Below are 17,500 nucleotides of genomic sequence, written 5' to 3'. Positions count from 1 at the left end.
AGGCTTCGTGAGAAAGTAGATTAACCACTGCGCTTGGTACGTTGCTATGGGCACCACTTCCTAATCTAGTGAGACGCGCCTCTATCGGAGGCATGTAAGGACGCACGCAGAACGTTGGGGTGACTTGACAACCAGATAGAATTATGTAGACCTCCTTGGATAGAATTGACGACTGGGTTTTTGATTAGACAACCAAATACGATAGAATTAACGACGCGGTCTTGACTAGACAACCAGATGTGATAGAATTAGTAACGGCCCTTCGCCAGAAAGTTAGAAAAGAAGCCACTTAGACGCCCGCACGCCCGCATGACATCATAGGTGTCCTGCTACCGGGGAATAAAGGACACCAGCTCAGCCAATCAGAAGACGTTCCGTCTGCTCACCGGGTGATAAATTACTGTATATTAGGGCTGTAACAATACACTTAACTCAAAACTTGGTTCGTATCATGATCTTTAACCTACGGTCCGATACACCCTATGATTATTTAAATGTATCTTTTTAAACTAATTTAATTAATGTAAAAAAAATCACATTTGCCAACATTACAAAAGAAAATCATAAATAAAAACCATGATAGTTTATACGTGAGTAGAACAGGTTACAAGAGACTACTAATCTTTTTTTATGTTTAAAAATAATAATGATAAGGATAACAGAACTTTGAAAGGGCACCATTTCTTGCACCATGATACAGTATTGTGATTCTTTGTATCAAGATTTCTCGGTTCGATACAGCATCGTTACAGCGCTACTATATGCTAGCCTGGAAAACCAGCGCCAACTGCTGGACGGCAAAATGTTTTGCATCCAATCCATTTAGGCTGGTTTATCAGGCTAACTGTATGCTACACAGTCAGAAAATGCCCTTGACAAATGCAGAGATGTGTACTGTGCATAGAATAGTTGTAATACCCATGGCCTTATAGAGGTCTGTCATCTGTGGGTGATCCCAGCTTGTGGCCTGAACTTCATGACTGTTGGGAGAGGGAAAAACAAACAAACAAACAAGAGGTACAGTAATAAGGACAAACAGACAAATAATGCAAAAAAATAAATAAATACAAAATAGTTAAGATTAAATAGATTAAATTAAATTTGGACGGAGTGGTATGATGGTATGAGTCATTTGTTTCGCTTTTTTGCCTCTCAGTTTAACAATGTCCCCCAGGCGAGATGTGCTCTGCTGAATGAACATACACAGGAAAGCTTTCACTTTAAGGGCCAAATCAGCTGAGTACAGTGCAATATCCGGGAAACATGCCACTGTACAACAGCAGTTACAGTAGAGTGTGTGTGTGTGTGTGTGTGTGTGTGTGTGTGTGTGTGTGTGTGTGTGTGTGTGTGTGTGTGTGTGTGTGTGTGTGTGTGTGTGTGTGTGTGTGTGTGTGTGTGTGTGTGTGTGTGTGTGCGCGTGCTTGTGTATCTGTATGCATGCTTGCATGCATGCGTGAGTGCGTGCGTGCGTGCGTGCGTGTGGCAAAAAAAGTGTGTCCACACTTACTTGATGTAGTAGGGGACTCTGTTAGGTGATATAGCTCTCTCCCAGGGCCTTTGTACTGATCCTAAATAGGTCCGACAAGGAGAGGAAATTAATGTTTTTAAAGTCGTGGCAGCTGCCACAGTATTGCATGATACAGGCACATTGGATCACACAAGACTGTCAGACTAAAATGGAAACAGGATGCAGTCAAATGTGCAATAAAGATGGCCATGGGCTTGCTTGAAATTGGCCGGCTGGACAGCATTCTCGACTTGACTTAGTGACATTTTTGGATCTGACATCACCATACGTAAACGCCAATTCCACATTTCCTGCAGAACACATCACATGATCAGAGGGACTTTAATGGGCAGTTTCATGTGAAATATATAAACAGTACATTTTTGCAACTTTTAAAATTACATTCACTATTCAAAATTCAATCTTCTCAGATGATAGATATAATCAAGATATAAAATCACTGTACACAGCTATTGAATGAACAAGAATCCACACTGTAACCATGTACTGTATGTTGAACATTGCATTTCTTCCAGGCTGTCCAACCATTCTATAATGCTCAAACAGGAAAGCCCAATATAGGGTAAATACAAATTTGTTTTCTAGAATGACATACAAGTAATTACGTACAGTATGCGTCAACGCATCAGCCTGACATGTCTATTTGTATGGAATAAAAGTCATTACAGTTAAAGGACCAGTTCAGTCAATTTCAATATGCTTTTGTATTGCTCACGCTACCCTTGACTTGCCAGTACCCGGTGATGCCTCATTTTTCAGCTAAGCCCTTTCCGAGATATGAGCTATTCTAATGGGGACAGCGTTTGTTTACTTTTTTATTTTTAAATAACATAGGCCTACTCCAAATATTTTCCCCAAAGGTACCGCTGTTTGCTAGTTGTCTGCTGATGTTGTATAACCTTTCGGATGTTTTTGGGAATAAATAAAAATGTTTTATTGAAATGTAAACAAAGCGCTGCCCCCATTACAATGACCAAGATCTCGGAAAAGGCTGAAGAAGAGGGGAAAAAAACCCTCAGGTACTGACAAGTCCAAGGTGCATTACAACTGCATGTTGAAATTGACTGAACTGGTCCTTTAAGAATATGTCTGTCAAGGTTCTCATTCAAGTTGTAAGCAACTGGGCTTGAATAGACAGACCATTCATTCCAGTGGCGGAACAATTGCACATAGGGCCCCAAGGCAAAACACTTATCGGGCCCCCTATATGGCCTGACAAAATCACAATTAGGCCCCCACCACCAGCAGAGTGCCCTGGGCCCAGGGGCAAATGCCTTGATCGCCCTATAGCTCCGGCCCTGATTCATTCACCAACTGAGGAACCTCAATATTTCTCTGGTATAACTGTGGGAGCAGTGAGAGTAAATAGAATGGAGATCAACATTCCGAAAGCCCTTGCATTGCTAAGGCTACGTGCCCACGACAATGGTCTAAGTCATACACGAAGAAGTGCGTTTTTTTTTTCTCCACAATTTATCTGCGTGCTCACGGGCGTTTGAGGGTGGATATCTGTCTAATACTACCCATGGACACACATAGCAACGCGCATATCTATAGGATATTCAGAGTGAATATTACATTATATTCCTTCCAGGTGCGTGTGGTAAGAAAACACGTGTGCACTTCTGCGTTTTGAGACGTTCCAACGACGACGGCAGGTTGGAGCGTTTTCAAGATCTTCACTTTGGAGAGTGTTTTTGTTTTCTGCGTTTTGAACTTAAAAACACGCCATCGCCGCGGGCACGATATGCACATCTTTGGAAATGTTCTACGTTTACCTATCATTATCGTTGTCGTGGGTACGTAGCCTAAGACACACTTCCGTGAATTACACCTGGAGCCAGGGTCTCAAATGCTTCAAAACCATTGAATTGAGGAAAAAATAGAAGCTTGGTCTCCATTCTATTTACTCTCACTGGGTGGGACAACTACAGTCGGAGATGCATCTATGGAAGCTCAAATTTGAAGTAGCCTCTGACCTGAGAGAAAGTGCTGGGAGCTGGCGCCAAAGCTTTTATGGGCATCCTGTAGGTCCCTTAGTCTCACCTCTATTGAGTCCTGTAGAAAGAAACTTGGCATTAGAAAGTAATTAAAGTTACAATTCAAAATGGAATAATGCTGTATGCTAAACCCCGGCCTGGACTTCCTCATACTCATTAACGGTGTGACGTTTTCCATGTGGGTTACGCCCATTTGTGGGGGAAAACAACCCATGCAAGTCAATTGGTGATGTTGAGGTTTAATAAACGAAAGATACGGACCTGTAGACTAGCGTTGTTCACGCGCAACGTGCCGAAAACGTGTTGTTGCCGGCTGTTCAAATAATAGAGCCAAACAGCCGTGGCTGAAGCATGGACTGAGTTAATTTAGACAAGCCGATGTAGCATGTAAGTTGATGACACTCGGTTTGTTTTCACCCATAAAGGGGCGTAACGCACATTTACGAGCAAAGTACACGGATGGCCATTCATGAGAATAAGTCTCCCAACGCCTCCTTGACCTCATCAGAAGCCTGCCAATGCCTCCCTTACTATTATAAAGTAAAATGGGCTATTTCCCCCTAATGGCAACTAAACACTGGCCCCTGTCAGCTGTATCCTTCTCAACATACCCCAAGGAGTCCCCAACGCCCCCTGTTGTGAAAGACTACTGCAAAGGATTAAACAAACATCTTCTAGTAGAGTAAGATCATTCAAACTCCACCCACCCAATGCAAAGGAGTGTGACCAAGTTTGGTCTCCTAAGGGGCCGTTGTCTTCTCTTTCTGTGGCATTTGGTGACGGCCTGCAGAAGATGTGCGCTACCTACCACCTACAGCGCTCCATTCTTTTTCAAACTTAAGTCTCCAAAGGTCTCCAAACCAAAGATCTCCTAAAAGGACGTTCACCTAACATCACATGGATCCAGGAAATGCAAGGGATGAAATATCTTACTACACTAGAAGATGTTTGGATTAAAGTTTACAGCAGACTGTAGCATCAACATTACATGTACAGTATGTATATTCAGCAGTAACTTTAGTGGTGTGCATTGGCACTGCCCTCACGATTGGATTCAAATACGATTCCGGATTATGGCACTTGCCAAATCGATGATTGAATTGTCCTGTCCCACATTGCAATGCATGGCCGATTTGATTATTGTTGACACCACTAAGTACCTTCATACACTAACTATGTCAGCCCTCTGAATCTACATTGTGAATACAGTGCTATACCAACCTGGGGGCATGCCTAAATTATATGTCTTTTTTTAAAGATATGTTTATTGATTTCACATATAAAAGTACAATTAACATTGAAAGTTTCATTTTCGTTTCTTTTTCCTTTCAAACAAACATTTTCATTCCCCATCCCCCTCCACCCTCCTCACTACATACAATACAGTGTGTATACAATATGGTTAAATAAGCTACTTTCAGAAATGTATAAAGACATGTCCCTTCTACTGGCAACCATCAAATAATTAAAAACAAAGAAAACCCAACCTATAAACATCCTTTAACTGAGCACATGCAAAACAGTAGTACGGAAAATAAAACACACACAAAAACAGTAGAAAAGTTGGTTAGGGTTCAGATTATGATCTAGCAATGCTTAAGAATCCTCAAGCATTTTTTAATTTGCTTATGTATTCTAATGTAGAGTTCCAGGTTAACTCGAACTTCTCAGGAGCCCCTCTTCAGTTGTATTTATTTTTTTCCAGACTAAGAAACATCATGATGTCTCTAAGCCATGGTGATACTCTTGGGACACACAGTGATTTCCAGCACATTAATATTCTTCTCCTTGCAAGTAGGGATGCAAAAGCAATGACGTTCCTTGCCCATTTTGTGAACTTCTCATGATTTGGCATTATCCCAAAGACATCAATTTCTACACTTGGTAGCCGTGAAAAATCAAGACATTTGGAGATGTGGTGGAAAATAGTAGTCCAATAATCATGGAGACAAGGACAAGACCAAAACATGTGTGTCCTTGTTGGCTGAAGATGAATTGCATCTATTGCATGTGTCTTTGACATTAAATTATATGTCTGATGTCATATACAGTAAGTTTTATGTGTACAGTAGCAACTCACATTAGATCAGTAGAAGAAGAGTTAATTAGTTTTACCAGTCGTAAATGCCCATTACATATAAAATGTGAGGACAGGAGAGCGCACGTGTTTGTACTGTACTTTACTTTCTGATTCTGAGAAGTCCCATCTCTGGTGAACCCTGAATGCACCATCATCACCATGGAGCTGTAGTTAAGCACCCAGCTGCCCATCCACCAACCTCCCCTCGGCACCCCTGTTATCACAAGCACTGAAAGGATCTTAAAGGAAGCCAGTCGCATGAATAATGCAATCAAGTCTCTCGCAGTCTGTCTTTTACTTACCTAGTGTGTGTACAGACACACACAAATGCAGGCATGCAGGCGTGCAGGAACACACGTGAACATGCGCACGCACAAACACGCACGCACGCACGCACACACACACACACACACACACACACACACACACACACACACACACACACACATACACATACACACACACACACACAGACACACACACTCTGATGGGAAAAGTGTGTGTGTAATGTAGGCCCCATGGGATGATCGTAAGTAAACATGCTGTTCTATCTCCCATTATATCAGTTAAGTGGTGGGACTCTCCCGTGGGACGTGATGACATCCAGCACACATAATGAATGCAGTGGATGTGATGTGCCTGTTGGTCTCCGAACACTTAAAACAACACTCGCTAGTTCTTTTTTTTCCAACTTAAAATAATGTTTCTGAAATGGTCTCTGAGGTTCCTCAACTTGTACCATCCTTTGGAGAGGCACTGAGGAATACACTTCACCCCTCTCCATCAGCCTGGACTGCCTGGACTATGTATGACTGCTCTTAGTAAGTCTGGAGAAAGAATTGTACTGTAGCTAGGCTACTCACCGTAACTACGCCAACATAAATGCCTTCAAAGCCTTGGTATTAGGTTGGATTTTGTAGTTACTGCAAATTTGAAATTAGGGATCGGATATCGGTATGGGTATATCGATATCGGGTTCAGATATCAACATAATTCAGAGATAGGATCGGATCGGAATTTTCCCAAAGTATCGGAATTTTCCTGATACTGACATTGAGCCAGGTGTAATGTTAATTTGAATTCATATCACTTGCATATTAGTTTTCAGGATGGGATTGTTACTTTTTTACTTGCTACTTTTTACTTATTAATTGTTTTCCTGTTCTTCTGACTCCCTTTTCTGACTAAATAGTCTACTTGGGCCTACCTCAAGTTGAAACCCATGCATATATGTGGTTTTGGTATTGGATCGGAGTAGTATCGGTATCGGCAGATATCCAAATTTAGATATCGGGATCGGATCGGAAGCGAAAAAATGTGTATCGGTGCATCCCTATTGAAATACAGTGTAGCAATATATCTCTAAAACAGGAGACATTTGGACCATAAGGCTTTGTCACAAGATAAAGCATGTGTAATGAAGACCATTTTCAGTCTCTAAACTCAAGTTTGGCAAAATAAAGTGTGGCTACTCCACTTTGCCTTTGTAGGGCGGTACTGAACCGTGAATGAATGAGGGTCGTCATGGCAATACAGTTCCAATAGAGCTTGAAAGTCCCGCCCCTTAGTTCAGCATTCACTGGACCTAAACTGACTATCTAACAACATGGTAGCGAGTAAATATCTTCTGATCTCAGTCATTATATGCGCTGGGCTACAAATATGCTGTTTAACCCCTTAAGACGCGGCTTTATACATTTGTTGTTACCAGTATGGTAATGACCAAGTTGTGGTGCATTACTAAAGGGCCTGTGTTGTGTCATGGTATTGTAGTGCTATGGTACTTACATTTCAATGACTATTACAGCGTGCCACTGGAGGTACGGCGCGCAGTAAGGGGCTACGAGGCTAGATAAACAGACCTGCAAACTCATCAAAGAAAAAAAGGTGCGGGGAGCGGGGGTTCTATTTCTATTCACGTGAATGACCTAATTGGCCGGGAAAAAGGTGACTGTCACCAAAAGGTGACGAGTTTGCAGGTATGTAGAAAAATGATTCATGCAGAAGTATCAATGTTTTGTTCCGAGGCCGTCTGCATGAAAAATGTGAAGAAACACAGCTTTCTAAAAAGTGTGGGGGTTCGTACGAAAAATTAAACAAAAATATCAGAAACAACATATGTGGAGCTCGTGGCACAACTCGAAGGGGATCGAAATATCATTTCAATACCGACATTGGATTACATGCTACGATTTCTGGCTATAAACGCCGTTGAGGTCCCATGAAATCGGGGGAAGTGACGTTAGGGGTGGGCGATATGGCAAAAATGTCATATCACGATTTTTTAACATGAAATCTCAATTTCATTTTTTCATTTCATCCAAAAATGAAAACAACAAAAAACAACTTTCATATACTTGCAATTTGTAATTTGCAGTCAATGAAATGTTAACACACTGATGATACTCTTATAAAGTGTACAATTGGAATACAATAATGTAAAGAATAAAGTGAAGACAACAACACAAGTGAGAAAACGTCACTCTGATACTGATAATAAACATCCTCACTGCAAGACGATCTTTACGATTTCTCCACTTTGACAGATTCGGGACGATCTTGTACTCAATATCACGATTTAATATCGTCATATCGCCCACCCCTAAGTGACGTCACTTTCAAGCTCTATACCTGTAGCGTGGTCCACTGGTGGTTGAGCTGCGTCAGGAGCTGTGTATTATGGGGTGCCAGCTGCACCCCCGAAACGCTGAGCTGCTGGACCAGTTCATTGGCCCGCCGCACTCCCTCACCCACGGGCACCAACTCCTCTTCAAACAACTGGAAACAACAAACACAATAACAACTAAACAGGGGTGCGTTTCTCGACAACATCGTTGCTAATTACAGTAAAGGTGGGGTTGCTGGTTAACCACTTTAAGAAAATGTACTATTATGACATCACGTTGGGGGTTCCGCAGGCTCATAGGAGTGTATGTAGAACCTTAGAATCCTGGGGGAGTTCCCCCAATGTGATGTCATACCTGCAACCCCACCTTACGCAACTTGCTTGGTTGCAATGCAATTTCCCATTGGAAACCTAGTAAGTTGCTAACTGGTTGCCAACGATGCTTTCGAGAAACGGGGGTTCAGGTAAGTAACAACCAAACAGATGTTGGCGTATTTCAGGCGGACATTTCCCGTGAAGACTCTGCTCACCCATGGCTTGCAGCCTACTGTGTACTGTGCCTAAGAAAGTTGATTGGCACTGATTGGTAGATAATCTGTTGTTCCATTGCTGAGCATCAGAATCAATTATTTTCTAAATATATAATAGGCCTGATACAAATTAACCTGGTGGAAAATAGAGGAAATCAATGTGACCAGAAATAAACACTAAATGAAGACCGTAGACACCGTTCCATCACTGGGACGTTGAGTTGTAATAGTCCCTGAAAACACTTTACTACCATAGTACCAGAGAGAGTAGAGAGAGAGAGAGGTTCCATTGGCCCATTGTTTCCGGGTTCTATTATTGCAAGGGGGAGGGGGGGAAATCCCCCTTTAGGCAGACCTAGGCAGACCTAAGGACTGTTCTATTCAATGCTAGGAGCATTATGACACGCCCCTTTAGGCAGACCGGAACCTGGTCATGTTAGGTGCCCATAGAAACCTATTATGTTGGCATATCTCTATATACTTAAATAATCTCTGATAGTACTACACCACTATGACATGTATGTATGTATGTATGTACGTATGCGTGTATGCATGTATGTACTGTATGTACACAAAACAAACATTCTACAGTGTTCTTGGTTTCAGTTCATCACAATTCCCTTTGATAAAAAGCAATGATCATGTGTTAATGCATACCTTGAATGTAGTATGTAGGCCTATTGCACATGTACAATTACACTATTGTAAACATTAGTACTGCTCCTCACCCGAATGGCGTCAATGTGGTCCTGCAGGGCATCCACCAGCAGCTCCCCCAGGGGCTCCCAGGCCTCCTGCACCCCCACCGCCTCCCCCAGCTCCTGGGCCACGAAGCCCAGCGACCCCTGCAGCTCCTCCATGAGGACCAGGGCCGCCTCCAGGTGCCTCTCCCTCAAGGAGCAGTCCTCCATCAGCTGGCCCCACAGGGACTCCATCACCTCGGCCTGGTGCCACACGCGGCCTGCCTCAGTCTGCTCTTCTGGGTCCGCTTCTGTGGAGGTAGGCAGAGGACAAGATGGAAGTTGTTATTTGGTGTTTTTGTTGTGGTGCTGCAGAATGAACTGCATATGTACAGTGGCATGACACTGTTACAAAGACATTTAGGTAACACTTTACTTGACGCCAGTGTCATAAGCATGTCATAACAATGTCATAATAGTGTCATAATAGTGTTATGCATGTGCCATAAACATTATGTCCATGTCATGAACATGTTATGACTGTTGGCCTTAAGTGACATTCGGTTATGTCTTTGCCATGACCGAATGTCACTTAAGGCCAACAGTCATAAAATGTTTATAACATGGACATAATGTTTATGACTTATCTATGACTGACTAATAGTGTCATGACACTATTATGACACTATAATGACATGCTTATGACACCGGTGTCAAGTGAAGTGTTACCGACATTTTTATTTGAATGTTTTACAAATGGTTCTATGGTTGTACGTGCCACCAATGCAGACACTAGAACCTAAAACTGAAAAAGGTCAAAGAAATGGAGGATGGCACTCCTTTTTCTGCAGCTTGCAAAGCTATATGAAGTCGTAATGAAACATGATCATTTAGGTATTTTTTTTTTGTTACACATCATAAAGCGTCAATTATTTTGACGCTGCAAGAAGATGTTCATGCGATTTCCTTGACAACCATGAGTTGCGCAAAAATGAAAAATGATAAAATACAGTATTACTGTCACTGTGCAACTTGGCATGCCATTCTGGTTACAACCAACTTATAGCAGGGCTTGTGTCAAAAGCAGTTAGTAACAAGATCCCCATTTCTAGCCATTCTGATGCCCTCAGCACAAAATCTTGGTGGTGCCCTATGTATAGTGCATGATGCGCATTATGGTAGCACTGACCCTGTTAATAATGAAACCTAGCAGGGAGAGCAGCACTGCGGGGGGGTTACATGTGTGGCCTGGCCAAGGCCAGCTGATGGTGGTGGTGCAAACACAGAGACGCTCGGTTGATGAGTTGAAAAATGGCCCAAGGATGTAAATTACTTGTGACCTACATGTATGCTTGGTGGTAATGCACATGGTGTACACATTAGTAACCGCTGTTCTGTTCTGAAGGCCAGGGTTGCCAGATGAGGCTGCTGATTTCCAGCCCAAAAAATGCTCAAAACCCGCCTAGAAGCACAAAATCCCGCCCAATTGTATTGATTTCTATGGCAAAAATTGGGCGGGTTTTTCTGACAAATGCCATTTTTACCCGCACACGGCCATCCTAAGCAGCCCAATTGGGCGGGAAACAGCCCAATCTGGCAACACTGCTGAAGGCTGGGACTAGTTTGAGGGATGGTGGATGTAAACTGGCTGCTGGCGCTTCTTCATTGTATTAAAATAAAAATGTCAAGAGCGATAATGAGTGTCATATCACTGGCAAGCTTAACAGGAAATGACTGATTTAGCATGGTGTACTCAAACACAAGACTTTTGCAAGCGTAAATGTGTACCCTAGCTTTACACACCAAAGACTTAGTTAAACAACAAACAGTATGACAAAACAGACTGTGATATTCCATAGCTGAAGACAGCACTTAGTACAGGAGCAGAGGTCCTCAATGTTACTATATTACTCTACTACACCGTTGTGGATATACTGAGGTGATCAGAATTACTGATAGATGCACAGTGCACCTTTAAGGTGAGGAGATGTGTTCTTTTTTTAAGATATTTTTTTTAGTCTTTATTATGGACAAGACAGTATGAGAGGTAGACAGGAAGCGAATGGGGAGAGAGACGGGGAGGAGTTGGCAAAGGACCCGGGCCGGGAATCAAACCCGGGTCAGCCACATGACAGGCGAGTGCCCTACCGGTTGGCCACGGCAGGGCCTGAGGAGATGTGTCTGTACGGTACCTTGGCTGCTGAGGGGGTCTTCTGTGTGTAGTAGCGAGGGGAAGTGTGAGGTGTACTCCTGGGCAGACTCCAGTAGGGAGAGGATGCAGGTGCCTCTGGACTTCACCTCCTCAGTGAAGAGCTGTGGGGCACAGACAATGAGGAGTTAGCACTTGACGTCTCACTCAGGGGCGTAGCAGCACATTTTGGGCCCTATGTACAAGCAGCTACAATGGACCCCCCCGTCACAACTTCATAAATCGAACTGTCTGTCGACCCCCTATATACATGGGGTCGGGGACAGGTCTTTTCGTCGAATGCATTCTTCCGAGGGGACCATTCGTATGAAACGTGGGACCATTCGTATAAGCCATGGGATCTTTGGTCGAGGACGTTCCGTCTACCGCAAAAACCTATGAAACGTCCTTTAATTTGAACTAAAGATCCTTAGGTTTGAACTAAACGTCCCTTCAGTAAATCAGCTTTTCACACTTTTAACCCCCTGAACGACACCCCTGGTCTCACTGTTAATTGTATTTGGAGCGTAGGGGCCACTCTCTGGAGTGTTAAATTAGCACAGCAGCATAGTCAAATCTGAATGTTGAACTTTTCTCCACATTTGCAAGCATGTACTAGATTTAGCTTTGTGCATTTCTTCATACTGCCGCAGACAGAAGTTGCTAACACTTTATTTTAATGGTTCACTATTACAGTGGATGGATCTACCACATTAGGTACAGTGTAATAACCAGTGTAACAATATTTAATACCATGTAATACAAGTGTAATACCATGTACTAACCCCAACCCCTAGATCTAAGAACAAACTTGGTACATGGTGTCACACTTGTATTACATGGTATTAAATATATTGTTCCACTGGTTATTACACTGTACCTAATGTGGTAGATCCAATGTAATAGTGAACCATTAACATGACGTTTCACCAAGAAGTAGGCCTATAGTTTTCCCTGCAAAATCAACAGCACGACTGTTTGGTAGAAGGGTTGTGAAATGAAACACACGCGATCACGTCTTTTGTCTTGTATCCAAATTAAATGAGAAACCTCAGTGAACTGGCAAATATGCCCACGAGCAAATGATAGGACACACACACACACACACACACACGCACGCACGCACGCACGCACGCACGCACGCACGCACACGCACACACACACACACACACACACACACACACACACAGACACACACACACACACACACACAGACACAGACACAGACACGCACACACACACACACACACACACACACACACACAGAGTGACTGCATTATTCTTGATCTCTCTTGACAAACTAGCAGGCAAGGCAACATTACCACAGGGGGTTAACTCCTGGGAACACCGCAACGCTGCTTATTTATTTATTTAGGGCGTATGTCACATGACAACTGAGCTTGATGTTTCTGTCACAGTCTTAACTCATGGAAAGACAATAAAACTAAACAGATGACACATTTTAAACAATGCATGAAGCAAAGCATGAAATAAATGTAGTTACACCATAATGTAATATTAGGTGCCTACACTGTACAAGCTGAACACTGTGCACTGGTAAAGAGTTAAACAAAATACTAATAGACCTACTACTGCAATAGAACTAATATTACTACTAAGAATATAACTACCAATAATCATTAATTAATATTAAAAAACATTACACTAAGCCTACACTATTTTCAGCAGAATTAAAATGCTTTCTAAATAATTCTGCCTGTGTTTAGATGTCTAAGGTCTTTGACAGTGAGGAAGGAGCTGGGCAGTTAGGCAGTGCATGGCACTCTGTGAAGGTTGTCAAGGTGACCTGAAACAATGGCAGTGCCAGTCACATCCCTGTGGAGGACAATGTGTTCATCCGCAGAGAGTAGACTTGACAGACTTCCACACCTACTGTAACGAGGAAATTCACACTAGGAAGCCTGTGCCTGGCTGTGCAACTTGTCAGTCTGTGGCACCTTAAAGGGACACTGTGTGAGATTTTTAGTTGTTTATTTCCAGAATTCATGCTGCCCATTCACTAATGTTACCTTTTTCATGAATACTTATCACCACCATCAAATTCTAAGTATTCATTATGACTGAAAAAATTGCACTTTTCATACATGAAAAGGGGGATCTTCTCCATGGTCCGCCATTTTCAATTTCCAGAAATAGCCATTTTTAGCTGCAAAAATCACTGTGCTTGGATCATACTAGAATATATTAGTTTATTACTTAGTAAACTTTCATGAAAAGATCAAATTTGGCAGTAGGCAGCCAATTTCCAATGAGCAGCATAGTTGCAGTACCTTTTTTTACCATTTCCTGCACAATGTCCCTTTAAAGGTGCACTGTGTAGGATTGTGGTCAGCGTACTGTAGGTACTGCAACTATGCTGCTCATTGAAACAGTGCTGCTGGTTATTGCCAAATTTGATCTTTTTATGAATATTTACTAAGTAATATTTACTAGAATGACCAAAGTACAATACGTTTTGCAGCTAAGATGTCGCTTTCTGGAAATTCAAAATGGTGGAGATGGAGAGGAGCCACCTTTTCATATATGAAAAGCTCAATTATCCCCGTCATAGTGAATACTTAGAGCAGGGATGGGGAACCTATGTCTCGAGGGCCGTTTGCGGCCCTTGAGGCCGTTTGATCCGCCCCCCCGATGCACTTTTAATGTTATGCAGCTTCACATTGAATATGACATATTTTGAAATGGAATCTTAGAAAATGCATTTGCAATACAATTAAGTGATATTCAGGGGACATAGAGAAGGTGGGGGTCTGTTTTAAAGTTGGCTGCCTTCAATATAGGCCTAAAGTGCACGGGGAAATCCTGGTTTGTCTTCATAGTACGGCCCTTGGAGGACTTTTGCGGCCCTCGGATGAATTTGAAGTGGCCCCTCGAATGACAAAGGTTCCCCACCCCTGACTTAGAGTTTAATGTTGGTGGAAAGTATTCATGGAAATAAATAACATTTGTGAATGGGCAGTAAGAATTCTGGAAATACAACCGACTAAAAATATTACACAGTGCAACTTTAAGAAGCATTCAGTTATGCTTACACCTTATAAATTTACTATAGGGCCAAATCAAAATCACCCATTTGTTATGTTCGGACGAACAGCCATTTTGTGTTCAATGATAGGCTAGCCTGATTATCATCGACATTCAAATCTCTTCGAAACTTGGTCTTACCAAGAGCATAACAATTATAATTTCCCAAACAGCATTTCCCCAATGGCCTCCCTTGTTTTGCTAATGATTGTTTGCATATTTGGGAACTCAGAAAGTACTTGCATTGACTCCTGACCTGACTAGTAGCAACGCTGAAGCTGTTGCGTCACTAGGAGGGCACGGTCTGGTTAGTGATAGGCTTACCTGATGTTCCTCTTTCTGGTGCTGCAGTGTCGCTACGTCGCCCCCTGGGGCCCAGGCGTGGGAGAGCTCCTCGTCCTTCAGAGAGAGCCAAGCTACGGTGTCCTGCAGGGCATCCTCAAGGCACGAGCTGCACTCCAGCTCCTCACTCACAGGCCTGTGGAAGATAGATAACACCACCATATAGGGTTTTCACACCTGGTCCCCTTTAAATGAACCAAATTCAGTCCTGAGTCCACTGAAATATTTTCCGATAGTCACATGTGGACAATACATTATCCCTTACATATCATAAAGGACAGTAATAGAAGGCCCTGCCGTGGCCTAACAGCAGGTCACTGGGTTACTACGTTGGTGACCCGGGTTCACTTCCAGCCCAGGTCATTTGTCGAACCTTCTCCATGTGTGCATCCCAATATGTGACCTTGCCTCCTCCACTTGCCTCCTCCACTTGCTTCTCGTCATGATGACATCACTGACAAAAGCATTATATTTCAATATCTTGCAAAAGCTCAATTGTAAAGTCTTTTTCTCATTTGCAATTGGGATGGTGAATGAAAAACAGTCCCTCAAAAGTTGTTGTGGCGAGGCTGACAGCTGGGAAACTTTATCGTTTTCTCCACGGAGGAGGGGCCAGGAGGCGGGATGAGGAGACAAGCACAAGTGGAGGAGGCAAGGTCACATATTGGGATGCACTCCATCTCTCTCTCTCCCAACTCATTTCCTGTCCCTCTGTAACTGTCCTGTCACAATAAAGGCATAAAAAGCCCCAAACAATCATTATTATCAATCATAATATTATACATTAATAATACTATATATCATAAAGGATCATTTCTGTGAGTATGAAAACATAGACTGCTGTACACAACAAACTCACTCAGAGGTCTGCTGGGGACAGGACTGGAAGTTAATGAATTGGTTAATTTACAAAATCACAAAATTTAGACATTATAGTCAGTTTCACTTGTATTGCTTTCACTGCTGCATCAAACACTTTGGATGGATTTAATCCATCAACAGTATTCAAAGGTATAGATTTATTTGTCCTACGTAGTCTTGCATAACAGTGGTTAACAAATTCCCTCCTCCACCACTGATAAAAGCAAGAAAACAAAAAATGAAACAGTAATCGTATTTGCTCCAGGGCTGACTCCTTTTTCTGTCTTGCTTAAACGTCTTGTCAGTACAGCAGATTACTGTACATTGTTTACTGTATGTGTTCACCTACAGCTCTGGGCAGACACGGGCGCTAATCCACTGCCATCCTACATCTCTCTTTAGTATGTATTTCTGGATTGGCCATAGAGCATACAGGGCATTTGCCTGGTGGACTGCTGATGATTTTGGGCTGGTCCTCCCCTCAGTGTAGTGGTATCAGTCCTCATGCCGCTACAGCTGACCTGTCTAAGTCAGAGTTACATATTCATTTTGGCTGTGGTCAAAATAGCATGTTGATTTGAAAAAAGTCCTGCACACTGACCATCTCGCTTAGATCCTAGATCTTCATCAGGTAAACAGTTTACCTGATGAAGGTATACCAAAACGTTGTGTATGGGAGAGAAAAACAGCGAAATGGTCTGTGTGCGGGATCTTTTTCAAATTGTCTGCTGAGTGACCCATGGGCTATCTCCAATGCACCTGCCAGCTGAGGTGTGCGAGAAAAAAAAAAATCCAAATTTAGCAAAATAGCATTTTGTCAGTCACAGATTTCTCTCAATGCCTGGCAGACCGAACTTTGTTGAAAATACCCGACCTGATATTTTGCATCAGTCCAGCCCTGTTAGCGTGTATGACTGATAGCAATGCGCTTCCTTTCAGCCTTGAGCACCCTCAGCTAGCCCTCAGCTCTCCATCCGACAGAGCTGAGAGGAGATTTGTTCTTTTCTACCACACACTTACAGTACAGGCTTGTAAAGAATTCAATGGTCAAGAGCACCACACACGCACACCACTGAAAAATTCTTCCCACGTCTCTGATAAATGAAAACACACACACACTTTAGCTGAGGTTCCTCTAGCAAATTGTTGGGTGAGAGAGAGAAAGATATTTTTCTACTTTTTTTCTGAAAACAGACATAGATGCTACCTTTCATTCCCCTTAGAAGACCGAACTTGAGGACACTCCTTTGCATTGGGTGTAGCAGCTCAAACTCCATGTTGGTAGGCCTATCCCATACACTGTAAACCCCAACATGTTCCACGAACTCAAACATTTTGTGGAAACTTTTTCCCGTTAAAGTTTTAGTTTTGTGACCAAATGTTTTAAGTTAATACTACATACATTCATGCATATGTTGGATGGTTCAAGTCCTATCGGGGCAACTCTGCTTCGCTCCGCTTCACTGCACAGACACATTAGACAACGCCAGAACATAAAAGGGAGACCATACTGTAGCGTCAAATTCACATGATACAATTTATTTTTTAAGTGAAGGCTGCGTGCAAGAGGGAACGACCGGCGTGGAGCGGCGCTGAGAGAGAGAGTGAGCCATCGGAAGC

General features: G+C 42.7%; 1 protein-coding gene across 1 annotated transcript in view; it reads right to left on the bottom strand.

Annotated features, from left to right (window-relative positions):
* The window catches only part of LOC134451723 (dystrophin-related protein 2-like), a 58,208-nt gene that overhangs the window by 22,398 nt on the left and 18,310 nt on the right, over positions 1-17,500 (bottom strand). The window contains exons 6-12 of the mRNA XM_063202126.1: positions 15,002-15,155; positions 11,637-11,757; positions 9,493-9,755; positions 8,240-8,386; positions 3,508-3,586; positions 1,508-1,568; positions 919-980 (exon numbers count right to left, since the gene is read on the bottom strand). Of these exons, the coding sequence (XP_063058196.1) occupies positions 919-980; positions 1,508-1,568; positions 3,508-3,586; positions 8,240-8,386; positions 9,493-9,755; positions 11,637-11,757; positions 15,002-15,155 (887 nt within the window). The remainder of the gene's footprint in view (positions 1-918; positions 981-1,507; positions 1,569-3,507; positions 3,587-8,239; positions 8,387-9,492; positions 9,756-11,636; positions 11,758-15,001; positions 15,156-17,500) is intronic.

This window comes from Engraulis encrasicolus, chromosome 7 (genome assembly GCF_034702125.1).
Source record: "Engraulis encrasicolus isolate BLACKSEA-1 chromosome 7, IST_EnEncr_1.0, whole genome shotgun sequence".
Taxonomy (NCBI): domain Eukaryota; kingdom Metazoa; phylum Chordata; class Actinopteri; order Clupeiformes; family Engraulidae; genus Engraulis; species Engraulis encrasicolus.
Note: the sequence above shows the minus strand (reverse complement) of the source record. Positions and strands in the feature narration are given on the sequence as shown.